Source organism: Drosophila innubila (genome assembly GCF_004354385.1).
Source record: "Drosophila innubila isolate TH190305 chromosome 3R unlocalized genomic scaffold, UK_Dinn_1.0 2_E_3R, whole genome shotgun sequence".
Classification (NCBI taxonomy): domain Eukaryota; kingdom Metazoa; phylum Arthropoda; class Insecta; order Diptera; family Drosophilidae; genus Drosophila; species Drosophila innubila.
The window spans coordinates 26632726-26658955 of NW_022995380.1; the positions used below are offsets into that span (position 1 = coordinate 26632726).

The following is a 26230-nucleotide window of genomic DNA, read 5'->3' on the forward strand; positions in this document are numbered from 1 at the left end:
GATCTAGATATTTACTTTTATGTCATAATTATTATAAATCGACACCTTATCATTTTAAAATGTTTCAAGATTGATTTGGTGTACCGTTATTTACCGGTACTGATACCGAAACCGAAAGAAGAATTCTGAAATATGACCAATTACCGAAATAGTTGTTTCGAAACGTACCGGAACCGAAACCGTAACCTTTATTGGCTTCGGTTTGATTTTTTGATTAAAATATTTTCCAACATATCAAATAAATTGTTTTCAGCAGCTGAACAGCTGTCCTTAAAAGACTTCAGTCGAGCATATGTTGACCAAAATAAAAGGCAATTTAATGCAAAATATGTAAATTGGCTTTTGAATTGCTGCTTTAAATGCGGATATACATAAACAATTGACTGTCTGTCCCGTTGCCCACTGGCTGTGCTTTTACATTTATGTAAATGCCCGGCTGGCCAACAGTGCGTATGATGTACGCATAAAATGTCTGCGTTTACGAGTGCCATAATAAAATCAAAACGAAATTTAATGTACAACGCTTTTGCTCTGTCCTCTCTGGCCAGTTTGTCACTCAATGTTTTTGTGTGTCCGTTACGAGAGAACAAGTAAATCGCATAAGGTTTTTATGCGCCTGCATCTATCAAATTGTCAAATGAGCTGTCCGCAGCAGGACACTTGGTTGGATCCGTCTGTTCCTGAATTTGGAGCCAGCTCATACAGCGCCCGTTTTGCATATCAACCGAGAGGGACTTTGCTGGTATTACACGCATCAATCAAAAACATGTCAGCCAGTCCCTTTGTGCAATCAGGATATGAATTACGTCAAATGAATATGCCAGTTCTAGTCCTTTTTGTCCTGAAAGCTTTGACTAATCCATGTAACAGCTTGCATCGCTGACATTTTAAATTTATCTAGCTTATGAAACCGGATGTTTACTTACACCCAAATATGTTTACACATTTATTAAAAAAAAGCTAAAAAAAAAGCTAAAAAAAACTGAGATAAACATTTATCCCTCCATCTCAATCTATGTTTCCGGTTATTTATATTTGCCAACAGGACAAAGAGAGTCAACATTTACGTTTTACTATTTGGATAATGACTTACAACTTGTTCTATAGACATTGCCAATCTTTCTTAACATTTGTTGGCTAACCATTATTTTTACTTTATTTGTAATTAAACCTTTTGTCAATTAATGTCAATTTGCATAATTTTTATAGTAATGAAATGCCTTTCCCATCTATTAATATAGTTGCATATTTAAGACGAATAAATTATCATTTTGTGAAAATAGACTCGACGCTATCCATAAAAGCACAATGAACTTACCTTAGTTGGTAAATTGACTTACCTGACGCATTTTGAAGTCGATTCTCGCAAATAATTTAGAAGCGGATAGCAATTTGCATTTGCGTTTGTTCACATTGAAAAATAGCCTCAAGGAGTGAAAAAGTTTTGCCAGTGCTCAACGTTGATTTGCTCCTCTGACAAGTTTATGAAGTCAATCAAGTTTTAATGACGGGGACAGTTAGCTCGCCCCGTTGAATAATTTAACAAATGTCCTTAGGGATTTTATATATTTTATGTGCTGTTCCTTCCCTTGTTGATTGTGTCTCGTTCTATTCTATTTATTTAGGCGTGAGCACATAAATGCCAAAAATACAGTGAAAACGCGAATAAAACTCTGGCTGAAATATTAACACAAATTAAAAGGAAACATTGAAAGATTTACACGTATTTATTTGAGTACTTAAAAATACATGTTTTCTTAGTCACATGCACATTTAGATTCGTACATAAATATAATAGTTTCACTTTGGTTGACACATATGCATTGTATGATATGAATTCATTTTGCGGCTCTCGTTATAGCTCTTTTTACACAAATATTTGTTATAAATATACAGACAAAAACAAGTACAAGTATTTGTATATATGCTTGTCTATGAATTTGTGTTTGTATTTTTTTTTTTTTATTGTTTTAAGACCATTGCTTAAGGTCTGCTGTAAAACTCTAGAAGTTCAATATGCTTGGTTTCTCATTTATACAATTTAATACTGGGTCGAAGCAAAGTCAACTTGACTTTGCAGCAGCTTTTTGCGACTGGTCGAGCACTCATTTTTCATTGTTATGCGGAGCTGCTTTTGTCAACCGGTTTAATCTATTTTCATTATGGCCACATTCACTCGGTACCCGGTACTCTCGGCTATTTCCGGTACGTCGTTATCCAGTCAGCGTAAGTCCTTACAATTGACGCCGCACGTTGCCACAAATATGCCAGCTTTCAAAGGCTTTGCCTTTGGCTGCAACACAATGGAAATTCGTTCAACATTTTTGCAATATGTTATTGTTAAATATTCGGTGATTTAAGCAACAATTTAAAGTACAGTGAAAATTGTGAGGCTGTTGAAATGTTGTTAAGTATACGCACCATCATCACACGCTTTCCCTCTGACAGCCACAGCTGTGCTGCTCTTCAGGTGCAGCTGTTGTAAGTTTACAACAACCTTTCCAGGTCCTCGCTCTCCGCATCGCTGATGTAGGAGTCCGTGTCCGTGAAGTAGTCGTCATCGCATCGATTACGACGGCAACAAACTCGCCTGCCAATCTCCTCATCGCTCCAGTGCTCAAACTCCTCCTTGTGATGTTCCAGCAGCATCAGCGAGGGAAACAAACTATCGCAGCCACTGCAGCTGTGTGTGTGTGACAACAAACGGCAGTAAGTAGTTTTAGTTAGTAGTATTTCACTACAAAATTAAGCACAATTCATTACCCAAAATGTCGTTTCTTTTGCTGATGTGAAGCCAACTGCCGATGGCAATGAAAGGACCGATCACAAACATTACAGGTAAGCGATTCATCTGAAATTTGAACATGCTCATGAGCAAGAAACAACACCAGCATCAACAGCAACATCAACATCATGACTACACTGATAAAAAAAATGTTTTAAATTCAAGATTTTGGTCTAACTAAGAATTTTTGTCTAAAAAATGCGTCTAGAACATAAAATTCTTTTATTAAGCAAACACATCTTGGTTTTTAAAACATTTTAAATTAGATCAAGTTCTTATTTTAAGAATAAATGTTCTTTAAACTAAAATCAAAAAATAAAAAAAGTCAAAAATGATTTTTAAAATATATTTTCTTTTTTAAAAATTTGATTTATATATATTTTATTGTCTTGTTAATTTTATAATTGTTATTTTTGATTTCTTACGAGTGGGATTTGAGCCGGCGCCAATTGTCCACTGTTTGTTTTATATGAAATAGAACATATATTTACTTTACTAACAATTCAAAATTTTTATTGTTGTATAAAGAACTCTGATTTTTTTCGAATTATATTCTTAGTCTTAGTTATATGGTTTTGAAATGTTCTTATTTTAAAAACAAAGTATTTAAGATGAATTTTCTTGATTTTAGGTGTTGGTCTTTTTTTTCAGTGTACTCCGGATGTCAGGTGAAACAATTTTCTACTCACCATAGTCATCGTCATCGTCGGCCATGGCCAATGCGTGTAGGCGACTTATTGTGCTCTCGTTAATCTGCTTGGATGTGGACATGTTGCCCGCTGACAGCTCCTTTGATGATTTGGCTTTAACCTGGCACAGTCCCAGCTCACATAATGCATTCTCCACCACAAAGTTACCCTGGCAATCATCGTTCGTACATGGCAACAGCTCCAGGCTCTTCTCATTGCCATTGGCCTCGTCATTGCCGTTGTTGTTGCTATTGCTATTGCTGTTGTTGTTGGCGTTGGCGTTGGAGTTATGGTTGTTACGGTTGTTGCTGTTCTTGTTGCCGTTGGTGTTCGTGTTCGTGCTCGTGTTGCTGTTGTGGTTGTGGTTACCATTGCCGTTGCTGTTGCTGGCACCAGGTGCCATCATTTCAAAATCGTCTAGCTCATCGAATGGATCATCGATTTTATGGCCCAGTGACACGGCATCATCGGCCTCGGCACTAAGTCTGCCATACGCCTTGCGGGGCGGCCGTTTTACGTATTTGTCTGTGTGAATAACAATACAAAGAGGAATTTCATTAGTGCCACCAATTTGGGGAAACATTTTGGGGGCCATAATTGCCACAGCTTTAATTTACTGCCTCACACTTTCGCCTGCTTTCTTTCAATATCGCAGACATGTCACAATGTGTGTGTGTCCTTTCTTTAGAAAACTTTTTGCAACATCGAAATTAAAAAATGTGTTTTTCCACTGCAGCTGACAATTTATGGCTGCCTTTGTGTTCAGCCTTCAGCTTTTGTTTTGATGCTCAGGTTTTATCTTACGTCCGTGCAATACAAAAGTTTTGCCGACAGTCCTTGAGCCGTGAAGTGATAAAATAAGATTTATTGTGCCCATTGTCAATATGTATGTGTGTGTGAGTGTGTATCAGTGTGTGTGTGTGTGTTAAGGATTACAACAAATAGTCGCTGCCTATAAAGTTCTATAAAGGCTTTATTTACGATCCAAATTTATGGCATAACGTTTGCCCATAACCGCAATTTATTTGGCCAAGTTTACTTTCAAGCTTTCATTACCAAATGAAAAGGTAGACTTGTAATATCAAATGGCTCTCAAATTGTTAATGGCATTTCGAAAAATTGATTAAGATACATTCAATCGTGTGTTACCATGAATTTATCGAAGTACATTAGATTAAACGAGAACTAAAAGCACACAAGCCGACACTGTTTGATTAGCAAGTTAATCACGACATTGTATGCGTATGTACATGTACATAGATAAAATGAAAAGGCCAAAGGTTATTCACTTTGTTTGTTTGTGCTACGCTCTGATGTTGCAGCCAAAGCAAAGCGAGGCAAATAAAGGCGAGCATGAATATTAAAAACAAAGCATGTTAGCACCCACCCACTTTAACACACTCACACCCAAACACACACACCCACACACTCACACACACAAATGTCACATTCTATAAGCTGCGGGCGAATGCAAAAAATATGTATGTATTGCTGTGAAAAGGCGCGCCAGCCCGTAAAGCGAAATAAAACTGAATTTTATAGCTAAAATGTGTGTGCAACGCGCCAAAAAGTATGCAACAAGAAATCCTGCGCCCAGGCATTTAACTATATGATATGTGGGTGTGTTTTTGTGGATGTGCCTCCTGCCTTTTCTATGCACAGATTGAAATTTATGGCATCAAAAGTAATAAAAATAAAGCGCAGACCAAGGAACATTTAGTTTAGTTTCGACTCAGGATTCAAACAAAAATTCAAAGATAAAGTTTTCGCAATGTACTTGCGGATTACGAACACAAATTATTACAAATGATGCGCTGGCGGCTGACAACTTGTTGGGCTACATAAACATAAATCATGGCCAACAGCAGGCAGTCAGTCTGGCCGACCCGTCGGGCGGGCTTATTAATACGCCAGATAAACGCGCAATAATTTGCCATGCCATATAGAATATTGGCCATTTTTTCAACCATAGCGTGCCAAATCGAAATGCGCCAAAAATATGATTTATTATTATAGTTTTACAGCATTCTTTCTTCTCTGTCTGCAACTAAAGTTTTTCGCATTAGCAACTAATAAAAGCGCAAAAGTGGAATAGCCTTTAAATGTTTGCAGTTTTTAAGTGAGTCAAAACTAATTGCCTAGAAACATATACACAACCAACACACACATACACACACGCATAATTGTGTGTTAATTTGCTTTTATAGAATTGCGTTGAATTGCAAACAGTACACACACACACTTATGTTCTTCCCATATAATTATCGTTGACAAATGGCTGTCATAATTATCGGTTAATGCTGCTGACATATGTTACATTTGCATAATAAATTTTGCAAGTATCTGTAACTGTCTGCCAGTGTGTGTAAATGGCTAAAAGGATTCCCATTAAAATATTGGTTTAATTAGTGAACATGTGCTCACCAAATTAAATTAATAAAATGTAAATATTTAATATTTTAAAAATTCCACGTTAATCAAATATTTTTTACTAATTAGTTCAGCTATTTTTTTTTGATTGAGCGGAAATGTAAATATTTTTGTGGAATTTTTTATGCCAAAAGAGTGGAATCAATTTTATCCATTAATTCCATTACGAACTGAATAAATTAGCAATTCGCTTTTGTTTTTTAAGCAAACTAATTAGTAATTCAATATACATTTTTTAAACGTTTTTTTTTTTGGATTTAAAATTGTTATAGCCAACTGCAACTAAATTTTAATGCAATTGATTTTTTTTTGACTTGATTAAAGAACTCAAATATTTGTAGAAACAATTTCTTTAATTATTGCGTTTCCATTAAATTTAGACTTGCAAGCTGTCACTCAATAAATAAAGCCATTTGTTAATTAAATAGATAATTTAAGTCGTTTGTCTGTCGAACTGTAGTACATTTCTATGCGGAGACATGTGTATGAATACCAATTGTTAGCTACAACAACAGTAGTACTGTTATCACGAGCCTTTGCTTTCCTGGGCATCCTTTTGCTTTTCACTTTATCACGATTTCCTGGCGTTGAAACTGGCGCAAGTCTTAGCGCTTAGACAAAAGCATCTTGGGACAACGCCTAAAGTGTTTTTTTCGACAGTCGCATCCGTGGCACGTTTAAGACGCTCACACATGGACACATACACACATATACACATAGGCACACATGCATACGTACGTAACAACAGCCATAAGGACGAGCTTATTATTAAGATAGGTTACTCGTATTTGCTTTACTTCAGCATCCTAGCATTTTTCCATCGGGCATCGACAGCTCGCCATATGCCAGAGGATTTTGTGCAAACAATACGAATAAGTGCGTACTTGAGTATATGAGTGTATATATAAAATATATTGTTATATATTATGTAATGCTCAGACCATTATGGGAATTTTAATTAACTGATTCTGATAAAAGTCCACAAGGTGGAGTATTATGTTATAGGCTATTTCCACGACAATTCACATTTGCCACATTTGCTCACATTTGAATGTGGCACATTTTTGGCTTTCCACGACCAAATGTGAAACTTTTTGACATTCATAAGCTGTTCGGTTTCTGTGCAAAAATTATAAAATGCTGACAATAACAACATTTCAATATTTATTTTGATATTATAATTGGATTTATTTGGCTTTTATTGAAGAAAACAGCTTGATAAGGTGATAATTGCTTTTTTAACGAGCTTATCGATAAACATGGCTTGCTCGATAAAAAATACTGAAATTCGTCTGGGCGGATGTCAAAAAATCTTAACATTCATTATGAATGAGCCAAAATGATCATTCGGATTTTGTACTGAAATGAAGTCAACATTCGGGCCGAATGATGAAAATGGCGTCGAATGTGCCAAATGTGCTGTCGTGGAAATAGGCTATTAGATGCCAAAGGTATATTTTTGGCATCTGTAGAAGAGGTGCAAAAACATCGATTATTTTGAAAATTGACTTTAGAAATATCAAAAGCCGATTCACTGATTTTTATAAATTCAGTGAGTAATTAAAATAGATATACAGTTAGTCGCAAATGTGTGTTTTGCAATCACTGTATGTGTATATTTTTAATTATAATTATACATGTCGATGCTTAAGAGTATCGATGTTTTTGCAGCCCTAGTCTGTAGTAAAGTTTATGAAAATAAAATGGCTTATCCTTGTATGTCGAAATCATTTAACATGGCAGTCTGAGTATTCGTACAAACAACATTTTTAATTTATATGGATTTTCGAGCACAATGGCGTCTGGTCAATTCAAGTCTTATGTTTCTTGGTCCACTGTGATTAGAGAAGTTCAACGTCAATTTGAGCACATTTGTGTCGAGTCATGTTTCACTAATTAGGCAACCTAATCAATTATGGTCTTGTGTCGAAATATAATAATGTAATTGCCACCTGCAGGCTGAACTTACCCTGTGTGTTGTTGCTGTGGTTGCCATTGCCGCCGGCGCCTCCATTTCCATTGTTTTTGCTGAAGCTGCAATTGTTGTTCAAGGAATTGAAAAAATTGGCAGCGCCCGTGCGACGTAAAATCCAAAACATGTTCAAATTGTTGTTGTTCTTTGATATCTGATATGTTAAGTTTTATTAATTTTGGTTTTTTAACTCTGTAAACTATGCGAAACGCAGCGACGGCATTTTAGCGTCACTGCTAAAAAGCAGTTTCCAAAAAATGCACAAATAACCGTTAAGCGAAGGAGCAAACGATAACGCGAACGTGAATGTGAATGCGAACGAGCGACAAGGATGAAAAGCGCTGCTCAAAAGCTGCTCGGCAACTGTTCCGAATCGTCGCGTTGTCTGCAGCAAACTGACTGTCACTGACACAGCCACTGCCATTTTATACCACAGCAAAAAGAGAGCAAGAAAAAGAGAGCGAGCGAGAGTGAGAGAGCGTACCTTACGTCCTATGTTAACGTTACACTACGTAACGTTATACTAAGGACTGCTCATTTTATGCCGCGGTCGCCACTTCTGTCATTTGCTGCAACTTGTGCTCGTATGCTAAATGCTAAATGCTGAACTTGACCTTCGCCAACAATTGCATGTTCTTTGGGTATTCGCTTTTTTTTTACTGTTAATCCTTAATTCCCGTAAATGATGGTGTATGCGCGCTGGGTTGACAATTCGTTTAATGGAGCTTTAAACTCAACTGTTGCACTAAAACAGCCATCAATCTTGACCCGGAAGATCGGATACTTCCGTCAACAGCGTTTAAAGTTGTCTGTTTGCTTGCCACATTGGCACGCACCATGTCACGCCCATAAAGTCTCTAAGGTCCAGAACCAGGTCCTCGTAGTACTCAAACCATGGCACCACACACTCGCCATGCAGTCATATATTTGCCCAAAACAAGTTCAACCAAATGTTCATGTCCTGCAAGTTGTCGCAACTTTAATATCACAAACAATTTAAAGCAACCTATGAAAAGCATTCTGATGACATAGACTGTGCTTATTTGTGCGGTTTGTTTGAACTTCCACTCCTACGAGTATACGAATATTCAATGCGTAATTTGATATTTCGAAATTATGATTCGCGGTTTGGGAAAGCGGTTAACGACCTAGAAAGTCCATCGAATATTCGACTGAAATATATGTAAATACATACACAATAAACAAATAACATTTTAGCAGTTAGAGATTTGTTAGTGCCTTTAATTTGTATGCCTGTTTTGTTATGAAATTGTTAGAGTACATTAATAATATTACCTGATTTTGCAGCATGCATCAATTTCATTAATTTGTATTGCAATATCAAACAATTTCACTAGGCAAATAATTTGGACTTTTTTCTTTTGAATTTGTTGCCTAGTATTATCAATTGATTTATTTCAAACATAGAAATTGTTCATTAATTATCAATTAAAGCATTTGTAAATTGGCGATTCAAATTACCAAATTAAGCTTACAGCTTTTGGCATTGGGCATATTAAATATTAATTTAATAACATATGGGCAAAAGCCAAATAGTGAGCCCCAGGGCAATCAATATTTAGTTTTGAATATTTTATAACTTTAAAAGATACAAGCCAGTGAGCAAAATTTAATCTTGCCGTAAACACTCTTTTGCCATTTGTTTTATTTGGCTCAAATTGTCCATAATGGAATTTTCAACTACAACGCCTATTTTCAATACTATTTAAGTCTTTGTATGCCATAATAAATTACATATGGTCAATTTGTATGGAGTAAAAAAATGCACAAAGCTCAATATTGATTTTAGACCCATAGTTTCTTGGGTAATTCATCTTAGAATTTATTGTAGATTACGATTTTCATACCCGCTTTGTCGCGAAAAAAAACTCACTCTAATATATATGCTGTTAGCAAAACCATTAGGATAAATGTGGAAGCTTTAAATGTTAGGTTTTCGATGACAAGGTCAGTTTGTGAATCTTGTACGTCACATTCTGACTGAGTGAACAATTACATTTTATGGCCTACAATATTTGATGCCACGCTGGGGATAAGTTGGACTCTCACATTAATGTCATTTAATAACTGAGCAAACAAGGAAGGCAGGGCATAAAACCAGGTAACCTGCATGGCCAGGATAACAGTTGAGCAACTGTGACCATGAGGTGTGTTAGCCTCTATCTTTGGTGCTGCTGGAATCTGGCCGCGGTTATTGGCCAGCTAAAACCCGTAGTGGAAAAAAATAACGAGCATGAACATATACTTCGAATAATATCGAAATATGATGATTTCATGCACTACAAGAGCTTTATCACATTCGTTGGAGACTTGGATGTTGGAGAAGGAGAATCTAAAATTACCCCTTCGATTGAGCATCGCATAATGGAGACTTTTGGACGTCCGGTGATTGTTGCAGGCTCCGAAACAGGTGTATTTCATAATATTATTGGAATACGCAATTTAGCGGTGGTTCTCTTCAGTGGCATACAAGATCCTATACTCAGGGTGGTTCAGAAAACATTGAGTGAAAAAAATCTACTTCCGGTACTGTTTGTATACAAGTCAAAAGATGGCTTTTCACCAACAACTGATTCAATAGAAGCCTTTTTTAGCTGGTGCTCGAAAATCAAATTACTTAACCCAATACTGTTTTTCAAACGCAACAATGACTATGAACTATGGGGTTATGTGGTCAGATCTACTATGCTCATATTTCGAATTACAGAATGGCATATAAACACTTTAAAGTACGCCAAAATCGGATTTTTGAATGAGTATCAAGCATCAATTGCTGTTTTCCAGAGTCCACCATATGCATTTGTGGTAAGTTCTGTTTTAAATCATTGTCTAACTTCCATCAATTGTAAAGCACTGTTTTCAGTACAATTCTACGGAGCAGCGTGACTTAACCGGAGACAATGTTAGCCTTGGTGGTCAAACGGGCATAATGATATGCGAATTTTTGCGCTTTGCCAAAGGAACTATGCAAATTCTACAGATGTCAAGTGAAGATTATTGTCCCGATAGCACACAGTGCCGTATAGGCGAGAAAAGTATTGATATCGGCGCGAATCTGGTATCGAATACTAATCTGAGCCTTTATAGTCCCTGGGTAACATCAACAAAATTTTGTCTGGTCGTGCCTTATGAACGTAAAGTGTCCTTTCGGAATTATGTACCACGTCTCTGGGGAAATTTGTCCATGACAGGGTTTTTTATTTTTTACTTTATGGTCAATGCTGTGATCAAGCGATTAACTAATCCCCGTATGCCACTGTGCCTACTTATTTTCGAAGCATTTGAACTTTCCTGGGGACTGGCAGTCCATAATAGAGTGATTCGTCGCATGAGCCGATCAGAAAAGATCATGATGATTTGTTCGTTACTCTACAGTTTGTTGACCATAAGCATATTTGGAAGCGCTGTTACAACGGCTATTACTCTTGGCTTTAATATGCCTGAGATTGTTGACATTGACTCGTTTGTGGCCAATAACATAAGCATCATGACTTCTACAGTTCAGATTGAAAAAGTTTTGCAAATTGACTCGCTGCCTCGTGCTTTATTTGATCGCATGATTTTTGTAGACCAGAGTACACTCGATCATCATTTGAACAGCCTAAACGACAGCTATGTCTACATATTAGAAACTCACAGATGGGTCCAATTCGAGTTTATTCAGAAGCGTCTGCGGCAACCCAAACTAAAATTGGCATCCGAACCGTTGTGCAGCGTGGAGCTTCATTTAAGGCTACCTATACATCCGGATATTCCCTATACATTTGCTTTAAAAAGGTTCATCGGTCAAGCACGCGAAACAGGTCTCCAGGAGAAATGGATGCGACTGGGATTACAGCAATTGAAGAGAGCCAAGTTAATACGACAAACGCCATATGAGCCTCCAACCCAAGTGACATTGCCTCTGGAATACTTTACTGTGCCCTTTCAATTCTATGCAACGGGTATATTGTTGAGTCTGTTCGTCCTGCTCATTGAAGGTCTCTATATACAGTGGCACTTGCGTCGGATGAATCCTAACAATGTTCTCATAGTATAAGCGTAATTCGGCAACATTTATTATATACTCATATTGTCAATTTGAAGCACTTCAATAAATCTTGCACGGTTTGAGCACTACAGTTTCCTTTGTGTTAGATTAGCCTTGAATTTCTTACTTTTTTGTTTTAAAATTTCCGTATTCAAATTTATTTGTACTTTTTCATAAGTATAGATGTAAAATAGATCTAATCACTTTAGTAAATCGGCATAATGCTGCTTGTGTTTAAGTTTAATGCGCAGAACGCAGCTGTAAAATTTGATAAAAATGAGTCAATATTTGTATTATGCTCAAAAATGTGTCAATAACTCACCCAATGGCCACGAATGCCACTAAAAACAGTGCCGCACTAAGAAAGTTGAATAGACCCGGACAAAAGGTCAAAGAACGTTGGTAGATAAAAGTATAAAGCGGTGCAGCAACTATAGAAATAAAACACATTTTAACTTAATATTTTAAGCATTAATCATATGAAAAGTTAGCATACCAAAAGGCGCAAATGATTGTAGCACATTTTTGATGGAGAATATTTTACCTGCAAATAATTAATTAATAATTATATAGAGCTCTAATGAACTTGATTTGTAATGCTTACCCAAATCCGAAGCAGGAACTATGTTGGAGACAATGGTGCGACACATTGGCCCTCCGATAGATCGGAATACTCCCAAAGCAATCGATAGATACATGTGCCAAGGTAACTCGGCAAAACCCTTAACGAGATTGCTTAATATTTCCGAGAGTAGCGACAATAATGCCAACACGACTACAGATAAGCCAAATACCTATAAATATATATTTAATAAGCATGATTTTTTAAAAGTTTAGGTGTGTAATTTACAATTACCTTGCGTAATATAAGAAAACCTATTAAAGCCCCCAGCATGGGCACCAGCTGACCAACAGTTTCAAAGAATGTAAACTCTCTGACGGACCAATGGAACTTTTGACGCACAAACAAATACATCACTGTCATAACACCATCTATAGAAATTGGCATTAAAAATATATAAGCCCATCATATGTGACATCTGTTAAACTTACCCAATACGAACATGGTCATAAACATGGTCAAAGTCACAAGCCAAATGATGCCACGTGCTTGATGTTCACGTGGCTTGCAGCAAGTTACCAACATTTCCTTTAAGTGTGTCAGGCTAAAGAGCGTAGCCTTATTTGAATCCGTCTCCGTCTCAGTCTTCTCTTTTGACTCCTCAGGACTCCTTTGTTTAGTTTCTATTTTCTCATCCAAATGCACTTTTCCCAACTCAATCTTTTCATCGCTCGTCAGTTTATTAGAACAATCACTAGTAACACATTTCAGTTGGTTATCGCAGACTGAACTGTGTACTTTATTCTCGTCCTTCTCCCGCACATCCTGTTCCAGTCGAATGTGCAAGCTCTCTGGCAAATAGCATACGATATACACTGTAACTATTGTAATAAGGGATGCAGAAATTCCCTGGGTTATAGCAGCATTTGTAGCTGCATACACGTAACTGGATAGTAAGGAACCACTGCTGATGGCTACAAAGATCAGCATTTCCATGAATATCATTCTGAAAGACATGGCTAAATCGTTAATATGGGAGAGAGTCCCTTAAATAGTAACTGCCCACCTGTATGGTCTTGTTTTAATATCTGTTATGTCCGATAAGAAACAAAAGGCGGCCACTGAAAAGACGCACATGCCACCCAGGAAAGAGTGAGGAACTGCTGCCAGTGTATACCACCAGGGATTGATATCATAAGATCTGGATAGAGCACAAATGATGGTCGTTATCACAGCAGAGCCTGTAAAACCTGTGAGATAATTTTTAAATTGATATTAATATATTAAAAATTATAAAGAATTCATTTCTAAGTACCAATCATTGAGACAATGAGCAACGGCTTGCGGCCATAGTGATCCGACCACGATCCGGAAAACAATCCACATATGGCTGGAACAATGCTCTCCAGCAACGTGCGACTCAGAAACATATCGGCGACATATGACTGTATATCAGTTTCAATGGCCTGCAATCCTAATGAAATTTAAATAATTTTCCATCTGCCAACAAATTACATACGTGTATCTCAGGGCCCGCTTCTTTATTATCCAACTGTCTGCAATCGGTTTCATTGTAATGAAAGATAACCTTGCACGTTTGATACATAATCTCATTTCGCATAATAGTGCCTATAATCCAAAAGAATCAAATAGTTCTCATAACACATGCATTCTTTTTAATGTTGTCTTACCTGACAGCAGGTGCGAAAATATCAGTGTAAATACAATTGGTTCTATATAAAACATATAGAATAATTGTCGCCATGGTAAAGTTGTCAGACGCTCGATGGCACCAGAAAATAAAGCTTTTTCCACCATTTAAATTTATTTTATAGTCGTATTCCAGTTTTTTGTTACAGTTTTAATATGATTTGTTTTCGAATCGATCTGTATTTTGACCTTGACTGATTTTCATCTGCAAAGTAATTGTTATAATTTTGCGAATATTTAATATTCAAGCTCTATAATTGTGTTATCGCTTCGCTAGTTCAACTAATCACTGAGCTGACACGAACCAAGTACAGAATACAACTCAACAACGAACTCGATGCAGTTGAAATCACGGAATGAACAGCTACAGCTAAAGCTCGGTTTCTATTTATAGTAAAATTCTGTCGGTATTTTAGTTGTTAATTTATCAGGAAAGTTTTATTGAAAGTTCGCTGCTACCTCACAGTAAAACTGTTTGTCATTATAGTAGGAATTATAATAAATGTATCTAACAGTAGTAATACAAATACGACGAGCACATCATATATTAATTAATTTTATCAATTGTGTAGATTTTGTTGAGCTATTCAAATAATAGCAAATTAAACACATGATCACGTCTATCAACTGTAGCTGATAAACGTTTTCTATAAGCTTTTATTGGTTCATTGCAAGTGAATTTAGTTGTAATTTTGAACAATTAAACGGGTTTATATAATCGTGCATTTGTGAAAAGAACTCTCCGCAATATATCATATATATATTGTATTTACATACTTGTAGAGATGCTGCAAATATAGTATTATTAAAATCACCATTTGTCAGTTATAAAGATATGTTGGATTAACTTAATGATACCTTTTGAATGGTAATTATCATTCATTAGTGCTTGCTAAAATGAAGCAATTAAAAATCCAAAGCTGTTAACTGCTTTGCATATTTGTTTCAGTTCCACAACTTTGGGGTTTCTTTTTTTGTAAGCTTTCAATTTGAGCACAATTTACAGCACAAGCAACTACAACCCTCTCGACTATTTTACCTATTTCTATGCAACAAAGTATAAAATATAAGTTAAAGACTTTAAGTGTTTTTTTCAGCAGCTTTAATTTTCCACTTGCGCAGTGGTTAAAAGTTTACCAAAATGATTTTGTAACTATTTTTTTCTTCTGGAATTCCAGCTTGGTTTTGCGGATGAGGTTTGGGATTGTATGATGAAGAGATCACAACGCTGAATTGAGGTTTTTATGAACTGCTTTGCATAGTTGTAATAATATGCTAGATTGTCTGCCACAAGGCGCACATTACGCATACGCAGCGTATGCTGCCCCCATTTGTTGACAAGCTAATTGTAAACTTTTCCGCCAGCGTTTCATTGTATCTGACTAACAAAAGAGAGAGAGCCCACTTGGGCCAAGTTGGCAGTTTAAAAGATATTCTCGGTATTTAAGCAAAGTATATGATGCAGATATGAAACAAGTTCATGCAGCAGCCATTGTCTAACGAGTACTTCTTGTCGTCGAGATGGCGTCGAGCAACATGAAACAGGAATGTGCCATGGCAAATGTTTGCCCTGTGTGTGGCTTTTGTGCTGTTGACACAAGACGACAACAGAAACAGTCAAGCCGGCCTGAGTAAATTAAACAAAACAAGCAAATGGGTGGAAGTGTACTGAAAAATACCCTGCAGTAACAAATCTATGTTGAAAGTCCTTACTGCCGACTAGTGTAATATTAAAATTTTTTAAACTAATAACTTCTACGCCTATTATCAACTAAAAGTAATCATTAAAGCAATCCTTCAGATACCTCTTTGCTCCATTCCAAGCACATAGAGTATTAAAAGAAAAAAGCAACGAAACACATAAAAGTTCAAAGACAAAACGAGTCAAGTGTCGAAAGGGACGAAGAAAAAGCAATTTCTTTAGCTCAGCACGTGCCTAAACTCATTTTTGTGAGCCTTAATTATTTCGAACTGAAATGACGAAAAGGCCAGAAGTGCAAAAAAGTGGGCGACAATTGTTTAGTTTTTACTTTTTTCTTAACTTGGTTGGGTACCTGCTTTAGAATTTAAATTAAATTCCCCTTCCTTCTGAAAAGACCGTAAATAACACTGGACCCTTTTCGGTTTATATATGTATTATACATACACTTTTTTTAACATTCACATTTTTATCATTTTCTCATGCTGCTGATTTATACTTAACTTAAGCCTGCAAAGTCAAAAACAATGTAAACATTATTTTCTTTTAACAAGATTTTAAGACAATAGGCCTTTCTATCTAATTGTTGTCCCGAATCAACTATTTCGGTTAAAGGTTCTATTTCGGCTTTGTCAATTGGATTCTGGTACGAGTACTAATTAGATCAAATTAGAAGAATTGTTAAATGGGAAAGTTTGCTTAGCAGTTTATCAAACAAAATAATTATTATTTATATTCATTGTTGCTCAATTTTTTTTTGTATTATGTGTACAAAAAACTTTTAAGGATACATTAAATAATTAAATTGTCGTTGACAGCAATCCCAATTTATCGTTGTCCTTTTCATATTTTGAAATATTAAGAACCCTTTGGAAATGAGTTTTTTTTTCAGCGAATATTTGCAATTAGCGCAATGGGATCAACAGACTCAAAGTTTTTAAGCCGCTTTAAGCCATTGCAGCTGTTCCGGTACCATTAAATTATAAATTTCAATTCAGCACCCAAACCTTTTGAATCATCGGTTGCCTTTTTAATTGGGACATCGGCTTTTTGTTGCTGCACGAGAATTTGCCACGAGCTTCTATTTATTTTTGTTTGCTGTTTTTCATTTTGTTAGCTAATTGTTGAAATGGGCCACGAAATGCGGCCAGTAAGCCTATAAATGACAGCACCAAATGGCCAGCTGCATTTTGCGGTGGCTTGGGCATTATTAATGGCAGCGACGAGTGACTTTAAACTAATGGAAATTGTTAGCAGTAGTATATTAAAGTGAATAACATACACAAAGTTAAACACATAATCAAATAATTGAAGTATTCTCATGGATCACGGTTTATAATTTACTTGGTTTCTGCATCAAAATGCTATAGCATATCTAGTACTCGTTGCTGGCAGCTTTTTAGCCTGACAAATTTCCGCACATTTAACATATTTGTTATGAGTGCTTTCACAATTTTACTCAGATTGTACACGCACAACTCGCTGCTCATTACTCAGAATAAATGTAACAATAACGTATATAGGAATATGTTTTTCAAACAAACTGAGCAGAGTATACTATATATATTCATTGTGGTAAATTAATGAACTCATGATGTAAACAAGTCTGTGTTTCATTGAAGGCCATTATTCTTGGTTGTGTTTTTCTTTTTCTTCTGGCAAAAGTTTCCACAGTTTACTGCATTCGGTTAGCATGTTTCGATGCAATTTGCCACTTGGGGTGATAAGTGCTAGCAGAGTTTGCTTTGAGACTACTGATAAATAATTTTAGGAATAACATTTATACAGTTCAATGACTCTGAAATGCGTCGCAAATTGCAGCAAATCCTTCGTATTTATTCTGAATTTCCATATTTACAAAACGCGCACGAGTATTGTAACAATTCTGTAGCATTATAAACTTTTCATAATCATAACTCTGTCGTCTTTTGCCATTATTTATTTCCATTGTCTGGCATTTCACGCTGTGTTCAATTTCATATGCTTCTTGCTGATAAACCCAGCACGTGAAAGCACTTACTGCATTCGCTCCGATGTGAGTTCGTTTGTATGGAACATGAAAAGAAATAGGCGAATGAAAAATCAATACATATTTATGAGTTTATCCTGTGAGAGCACGTACCGAATATCTGGCAAACGAATCCTTACCTACACCTATGTATTGCTAACATTTTTCACGTTTTTAACTGTGAAAAAATATTTTACACACACAAGAAAATACTTTTTTCTTATTTGATATCAGAAAGTTTTTGTATTATTTTATTGTTATTGCTTTGAAGAAGGCAATGATTCAATTCTCAACTTGCGCTTATTTGCCGCTACTCTCAACCGAAAAACATAAAATGGCGTTCGCTGAAAAATATGCTACGGTTTTGTGCTTGTTGTAAGCGGCTTAAGAGCTCAACTGGGAGTGCAATTTGCTGTTGCAAATGGATTAGGATTGTCGAACAGCACTTGCCACTAAACCAGCACACCAAGGGGTCAAATAACAACTAGCACTCGTTCACTTCATTTCAATTGCAGCTTAACCTTCAACCAAATAAATAAGTAACGAAATAAAGCTGAAAATTGCCCTTTTAGAATACAAATATTTGACTTAAATTCTATGTCAAGACTTAACTTTCACTTCAAGTTTTAATGGCTGCTGAAAGCGACCAGGTGCCCAGCATTATTCAGTGGCATATAGTACTTTATGCACTTTAACAAGACTCAATGTCAATAGAATTTATTGCATCAAGTGCAGGCAAAGAAGCGAGACGAACTTGCAAGATATCGAAGCACTCAAATTGCATTTTACCCGTATTGCTTCTGCAGTTACCCTGGACATGGCCTTGGGGTTTTGTCTCAGGATGCAAACTTTTTAGTTGCCAGGACCTGAGTGGGTTTTCAATATCTTGATTGATTGCGATTGAAATGCTTTTGTGTATGTGTGAGTCTGTATGTTGAGTGCTAGCAAAGTAGAGAAAAATCAATTAATTTATTTTAACTGCTAACTCCGTATCGATTGATTTAAAGAGCAACTGTTCGTGGTCTACAGTTGTTGGGCTTTTGAATTTGGAACACTTGACTTAATTGCAAGTGAACCGAATAATGCGAATTCATATCGACAAAATATCCACTATCTGCCACAGGCAATATACAAGTAATTTGATATTAATTCACATTCGCATTTCAAATGAGAAACAGACAGTTGACCCTGGCAAAATGTCGGCTTATCCCATGCTGAAACTGAGACTCGCTTTGATATCAAACACGCCACTAAGAAGCCCATCCATCTATTATGAGATGGGCCATTTCGCTTTTCAATCCAAATGCGCAATTCGATTCAAAGGCTCAAGTCTTTAAGTTTAGCCTTATTCCTAATCAATGTAAAATAAATGGCTGGGACAAAAAGGTTGCCTCTCTTTTAATATTTGTACTAATAGAAGACCACAAATATGCTTCCAATCAGGACGAACTTTCAACTTTGCTTTGGACCCAAAAATGCGTACAAAATGCGCAGTTAAGAATATTTTGGTTTTGTCATCCTGATGTTACTGTGGATAACACTCGTACTTGTTCACCAACATGTAAATAAATAAATAAGCCTTTCACATGGGTCCCTTCGCATTTGCATAATACATTAAATATGCACAACACACTGATTTCGGCGGACTAAAATGGACTACAATAAAATGACCTACGTGGTTTCGACAGTCAGCATAAAGCTGCCACAAAGGAGCCCAACAAAATGGCTACATTAAATTCCGGGTGCTGGGCTTCAGCTCTATGGAGAGAGGGGCGGATTATCGCCATGTCATTTCAGGTACCAGGATCCAGCTCAGCGACTTTTGTTTTTGATAAACGACCATGGAAATCTATTTTTGTGCCACCACAGACATTTGTCACGACTTCGATTTTGGGGTTGCGGAGACTTTTGGCAAATAAAGATTTCAACAGAGCCTAAATCTTGCCTGTTTTTGCCACTCGACGTAATTGAAAATGTGGGCGATAAAAGAAATGGTTCATCATGAATCTCTTTTAACTTGATTGACAGAAATTTTCTTGTCGTGCCATCTGATTGGTTGTCCTTCAAAACTATAATGCTAATTGCTCTATGCAGTTCATTTAAATCAATGTCACATTGCATTCAAATTAGAAATTTGGTCACACAAAGCCTATTCGGGGACAATTCGAGGCCAAACAATTGCTCATCAATGCAGGCAATTTGCTTAAAAGTCAAGGCTAAGAATCAGTGTCAAAATGACATCATAATTGACAGTTGAATTTACATCCAATAGCTGTCAAATTGATTTCACAAAATGCCATGGGATCATTGGCAGCTTCATAGCTGTATTACGTATACGTAATTTTTTGATCAACAACTAGCTTGCAGCAATCGAAACACATATATAATGTATAATATTTCTAATTATGAAATGAGCTGAGAGAAAAGCAAAATACGTTTTTTTCTGCCGGAATGTCGCATTATCATTTGCATATTAATTGGAATTTCGTGCTAGTTGGTCAGCAAATTGTTGATTTATTCAGTAAGGTAAGGAGGCAACAAATTCATTTGGGAAAAAGTTGCCATGTCAAATTAAAAGGCAATTTTCTATAGAACGAGAAGTGGGAAAATCGTGAAAGCAAAAAGCGAAAAAAATACAAATTACTGACTGAATTATTGATGGGGCTCACTGAAATGTGCAAATGAAGCTGTCAAAGCCATTTTCAAGTTGATTTTTCTCCCATTCATTTTCTTGCACGCGCTTTTCACGCAACATTAAGCTTATTCCACCTCTGCGAACGCAATAATAATAAAAGCAAAAATAAATAGAATAAATAAAAATAAAATACCACAAGTTATTTCGACAACAACATTGCCAGGTGACAGATTTGCAGCTTAACCTTTGGGCGTGTCGCTCATTTGACAGACACGAAAGGCACCAAATTTGTATATTTAGCAGTTGAGCAGCTGGCACAATTGATTATTGACCAAACAGACAACAGCTGAGCAATCGCTTTCGTGACCTGTGACAGTTGCGTTTAAATGTTAAATATTTGCTACAAATATAGCTTTTTTTTTATACAAAACAAGCATGTTGGTAGGTCCACTTGCTCATAGTGTTAAAAGGCAATTAGAACTTGGTGACAAATTTGAGTTGAATATTGTAGTGTTGAGCAAATTTGCAAAGCTGCCTGTGGTCAGCCACAAATCCAAGCTCAGCCGCTTACGGATTGAGTGCAATCAGGTTAAGTGTACGCCATATCCGGTTACATATCCGCTTCAGCATCCGGCTGCAGTCACCTGTATTGTTTGAATAATGCATGCTGCATATTGCGTCTTTCGTATTGTCATTCGCATTGTCAGCAGAGTTCATTTGTGTTGTGTAAAAGTGGGTGTGTGTGTGTTTGTGTGTGTGGGTGTAGAATACAGAGCACAAACAAAAGTGAATTGAATTCACATTGTGTAACTCGGCCTGCCGCAAATTCAGCTTGGCATTGGCATGCGACTTGACAGGATTTAACTGTTCAATTGCTGAACAGTCTACACTACACAGGCTGCACCTCTTTCTGCTAAATTATTTTACTCAGTCATACAAGGAAAATCAATATTTACAGGCTGCTCTGGCTTGCAGTTAAATAAGCAAATGTCGAAACTGTAATGAATGCTCCAGAACACAGTAAATAGAACACAGAACCGAATACAAAAACAACATAAAAAAGTAAAACAGATTCAACAGCAACTCACTCTGAATTGTTTGGCCAAAACAGCCACAGGAGTAAAGTAAAAAAATGAAAGCCAACGTTATTTTGGTTTTTTGGCTGCAGGCAGGCAAAAACAAAGTCGAATGCACAGAGCGAGAAAAAGAACTTAGCATACATGGCGTATACGTAATGTAAGTACAAAAGCTGTAAAAAAAACATGCAAATAATGCAGAGCGAGCTGGCCGCAAAGACACCCTGTACCACATAATAAACGATTTCTTTAAACTTATATTTATTGATCGAAATTCATATTTGACTATATGTTATTTTTAAATTATGCTTTGTCTGTATTTATTCCATTTTTATTACACCCTTATCAAACAGTTCGGTGCCAAAAAGACCTTCTGATTTTGAGTCAATTTGGGAACAGAAACTGAAGTGTATGTTGGCAAAGCATTTTTTGTTTGTTTTTTTTTTTGAGCTTGTATTGTCATGTAGCAAGTCAAAAGGCAAAAAAGTGCTCAAAAATTAATGAACCAACTGTTGTTTCATTTGAGAATGTCCTCGTACATAAAAAGGATTGACATTTCAGAGTTCTGTCTGTGAGATAAATGTGTTTGCCGACTGTTGTCATTAGCATTTGGGCAATGTTGGCAAATTTGAATTCAACTTGCTACAGACACAATATTTATGTCTGTCTATGCTTTAAACTTCTTGTATCTTCCATTAGCTTCATTATGTTATTCAGTTAAATATGCACATTTACTTCAATGGAATTTGCTCTTAAATATTTAAACTAAAATTGTTCGTTTATTCAGAAGAGCACTTGCTAATTTAGATCGTGTTATGTTTGAAATTCTTGATAAATATATATTAGATTGTCGTTAGCGAATTTTCAGCAGTAGCAAAGCATTCAAACAATTTAGTAAATATTTCCATGGCATAAATAAATTGTATTAAAAGCTTTAATATGAAAAACTTTGGGCGGCAAACTAAGCGTGTTATGTGCAGCACATACACATACATATACAACACCAGATCAGAGTACACATGTGGTATGGCATGAGTGCTATTTTGACCTATGAACTGATGTGTGCACTGTGTGCTGTTACAAATTTGCAAATAGTACTTCATTTGATTAAGTAACTGCTGTGTTGTTGGTGGTATTTAAGCATGAACTAGTAATAAAAGTGTCCAATTTTTATACGTTTCAGAATCCGATAAAAAGTTGTATTTACTTTAATTTGTCATCCCATTTTTAGAATAAACATAGTTGGCATCTGATTGCTACTCTTCTAATTAGAAGACAGAGCCAGGCCCTAATTAGTGCAGCATCAGCTACCGCAAACAGCAGTTAATGAGAGAGGGGTGGAGGGAAGAAGGTGCTGCGTAACCTTGAAGTCAACTTTACTAGCATGAGTGCCTTTCCTTGCCCTTTCCCGTAGTCGTATTATATTTCGCTATCTGCTTTACTTTTGCATCTCTCATCGTTCATTTTCATTGTATTTAAATGGCAGTAAAATGTGAAACAAGCAAGTGATAAAAGCTGCAGACATATACTATGAAATGATTTAACATCAAAAATGCATCAGCTGTTTGGTAGTGTTGCAGCACACTCAAAGTTCATCCAGAGTGCGAAAGGCTCTTAAGACATTACGAGTATGTTTCCAACATTTTCAACCGTTAAAATGGCATTTCATTTAAAGGGCCTTTCAGGGACTCATATAAATTAATTTTCGGATTGTACACTTGTTAAAAGCAACGTAAATGTGGCCTCTCGGAATTAACCAGAAACATTGACAATTTGCAACATTTAACATTTATGCATGAAAAACCTTAAATAAATTGAGTATAGAAAAATATAGTCGCCTATGTTATTCCCTATGACTGAAAAGGACGAGCAGAAGCTATAAAAAGAACAAATTTCCACGAAAGTATTATGCTATAGCTATCTTTTTTGGGTCTAATTAGAATTTTGCTACTTCAAGAGGAAAGAGTTCACCTTATTTGGAAGATTAATAGCCCTTGAGTATTCCCTGTCATTAAACATTTTATTCTGTGGCAATTACGGTTGCGCCACGTGTCGATTATTGTGCTTCGCTGTTGGACATTTTGTTTGCCTTTACGCTGAATGCGCTGGAAGCATAATGTATTGTAATTAAAAAATTGTTCATAAGTAAATGCAATTGATCAGAGTTGCGTATATGTAATTGTATTTACGGTATATCATTGAAATTTAATTGGCCATCAGCAGTCATAAAAGAGTCAAATGATTGTTGAACTTATCTACTTACTTATATGCAACAGGAATCGCATTACACATACGACATGTACGCCATGTAAAAATAAGTTAAACAAAGAACGTGTAGAACAAGTAAAGCAACATCGTTAAACAGCGTCACGTAGGCAAAAGAGGAAAACGATGTACAGTATTACCTGCCTTGAACGAGTTGTTGAGCTACCAACTTAACTCAACCCAATTGTGCCCATTTAAGGTATTCAAAATGAAGAGAAATTAAAAGTTGTAGCATCAAGCTAAAATGTTTTCAGGTTTAAAATCAAACTATTTGATGTACAACTGTGTTGACAACTTGATGTCCATGGATTACGCTTTGCGGGTACAACAAATTGTAAATCCGGCCACGTGACCGCACGTATCAATCTTCAGTCGCTCGATTTACCTATTTTTCCGTCGTTAAACAAGCTACAAAATGCATGTGCAGCCATCAAAGTTTATGCTGGGCTTAAAGGCTGGAAAGCTTTTATTGTGCCATTAGAAAGCCAACCCCTAAACGGATGTTGAACTTATCGTCCGTCATTGCTGTATTTCCAAGTAGAATTCTTTGTCTTATTCTAAGTGGTTTTTCATTTGAAATGTTTGAGCTGCATTATCAGAGCGTTCTATTGTCGAACTTTTTGTTTTTTGAGCAACTTTGTTTTGCAGTCTGCGTACATGGAAAAGTTCCCACTCAGTGGAAAATTGGTACAAAAAACAAGCAAAACGAATTTGTAATTGAATCTTTTTGTTTAGGTTGTAGAGCATGTGATATGCGAGTGGCTCACGAACCATTCAGAGCTTTTAGAAATTAATTAAAATTGCAGCGAGTGAAACAAGCGTCAAGGATTTTAATTCCCATTTCAATCAGCCACTATCCCAGTTCCACAAATGCCAATGGGATTGCGGTTAGTTAAAGAAGTGTGTCTTGAAAAGTTCAAGCTAAAATGATAAACTTCAACTATCAAATGTAACTGAATCAGCTCATAAATCAAAAGCTGCAGTCAAGTCTATGCAAATGTTGTGGCGTACAGTCTCTGCACTTGAAATAAGCTAGCTAATATAGTTAAGACTTTATGCAAACAGCATCATATGTCAGTCAGTCGAAGCATGGCAACTGCTGGGCCTGGCCTCTTCATCAAATGAAATTAGATTCTGTCGGAGCTGAAGCAGCCATGACTGACACACGCTCTAATTAAATTAAACTGTGTAAAGTTGGCCCAACTCTTACCAAAAACACACACACACACACACACAGATTTAAGACAAGCTGACTGTCTGACTGGCCGCATGTGTGCTTTCGAGCTATATGCCACCTTTGGTATCCCCTTCTAGTTCGACCTCCTGCCGTTGCTTCTGTGTCAAAGTTCGCGTTTCATGTGTGTAAATAATGTCTGCTGCCATGCAAATTGTGTGAAATTAAGGCAGCTAAAAATTGTAAAACCCATATGAGATTAATCCGGCATTCATACAGGGTGGTCCATATCCAGCAGAAATCCAATTAGAGTTAACTGATGGTACCACCTGTGTGGTTATTAGCTCCAGCTTCTCTTTTGCTCCACAATCTCAGCGGAATTTATATTAACCAACAATGTAAATGGTAGAGCCTCAGTGAGCAGCATTCGACACATAATTGGCTTATGATACCACCGAATATCATATTTTGTTTGATAATCCCTTTTGTTTTATATTCTTCATAAAGTCTTGTCTGTGTTATTTAAAATTAACCATCACTGTTGATTGAAGCCAGGTTATAAGCATATTTTCACTAGAATACATATGAATCAGAGAATCAAAACGAAACCAATAAAGATTAAGGTTTCGGTTTCGGTACGTTTCGAAACAACTATTTCTGTAAAAGGTTATATTTCAGTTTTCGTTTTTTATTTCAGAGAAATTAAATTTTTTGAACGAATTTAATAAAATTTTAATGCTAAATAAATGAAGATGCCAAATCATGTTCAAAACGACATTCCGCTTGAAAATCGGTACAGTTTTGCCAAAGTTATGACAGTTCGAAGTTGCTCAAGCATCTGATCTAGCAACTTTACAAGTAAAAAAATTTCTTAATTTTGACATGATTTTTTACAAAAAAATTAAAGGCCTCAGAATCAAGTTTAAAGTGTCGTTTTATACTAATTACGATATAAGGAGTTGATTAAAAGGGAAAAATTTAGATTTAAAATTTTGAATTTTCAAAATTTCAAAGGGGGGACCCTTACCATCAAGTTAGAACCATGGCCTCGACTGTCGGAAAATAATAAAATGTTTAAAATGTTCAAGAGTTGAATACAGAATGAATAAAGGGGCCAAACCATGAACAAAATGACATTCCGCTAGAAAATCGGTACAGTTTTACTAAAGTTATG

At 36.2% G+C, this 26230-nt stretch overlaps 4 protein-coding genes across 4 annotated transcripts in view; 2 read left to right on the forward strand and 2 right to left on the reverse strand.

The window, feature by feature from the left end:
• The window catches only part of LOC117789561 (transcription factor SOX-4), a 31429-nt gene extending 22169 nt beyond the window's left edge, over positions 1–9260 (forward strand). The window contains exon 4 of the mRNA XM_034628591.1: positions 9229–9260. The gene's annotated coding sequence lies outside the window, so the exon portion shown is untranslated. The remainder of the gene's footprint in view (positions 1–9228) is intronic.
• Positions 1709–8272, reverse strand: LOC117789563 (putative uncharacterized protein DDB_G0289263). Its single transcript, XM_034628595.1, has 5 exons — positions 7874–8272; positions 3475–3999; positions 2764–2851; positions 2422–2683; positions 1709–2293 (listed from the first exon to the last, which is right to left on the reverse strand). The coding sequence occupies exons 1-4, from the start codon at positions 8001–8003 to the stop codon at positions 2488–2490; spliced, it is 939 nt and encodes a 312-aa protein (XP_034484486.1). The 5' UTR covers positions 8004–8272; the 3' UTR covers positions 1709–2293; positions 2422–2487.
• A 779-nt stretch (positions 9261–10039) lies between the features above and the next one.
• On the forward strand, positions 10040–11936 carry LOC117789494. Its single transcript, XM_034628524.1, has 3 exons — positions 10040–10307; positions 10605–10702; positions 10761–11936. Exons 1-3 carry the CDS (start codon positions 10040–10042, stop codon positions 11934–11936), a joined length of 1542 nt encoding a protein of 513 aa, XP_034484415.1.
• Positions 11937–12071: 135 nt separating this feature from the next.
• LOC117791045 lies at positions 12072–14341 on the reverse strand. The gene is made up of 10 exons (XM_034630673.1): positions 14181–14341; positions 14009–14118; positions 13805–13955; positions 13556–13739; positions 12981–13495; positions 12784–12920; positions 12532–12721; positions 12424–12471; positions 12250–12358; positions 12072–12185 (listed from the first exon to the last, which is right to left on the reverse strand). The coding sequence occupies exons 1-10, from the start codon at positions 14305–14307 to the stop codon at positions 12128–12130; spliced, it is 1629 nt and encodes a 542-aa protein (XP_034486564.1). The 5' UTR covers positions 14308–14341; the 3' UTR covers positions 12072–12127.
• Positions 14342–26230: the final 11889 nt, after the last annotated feature.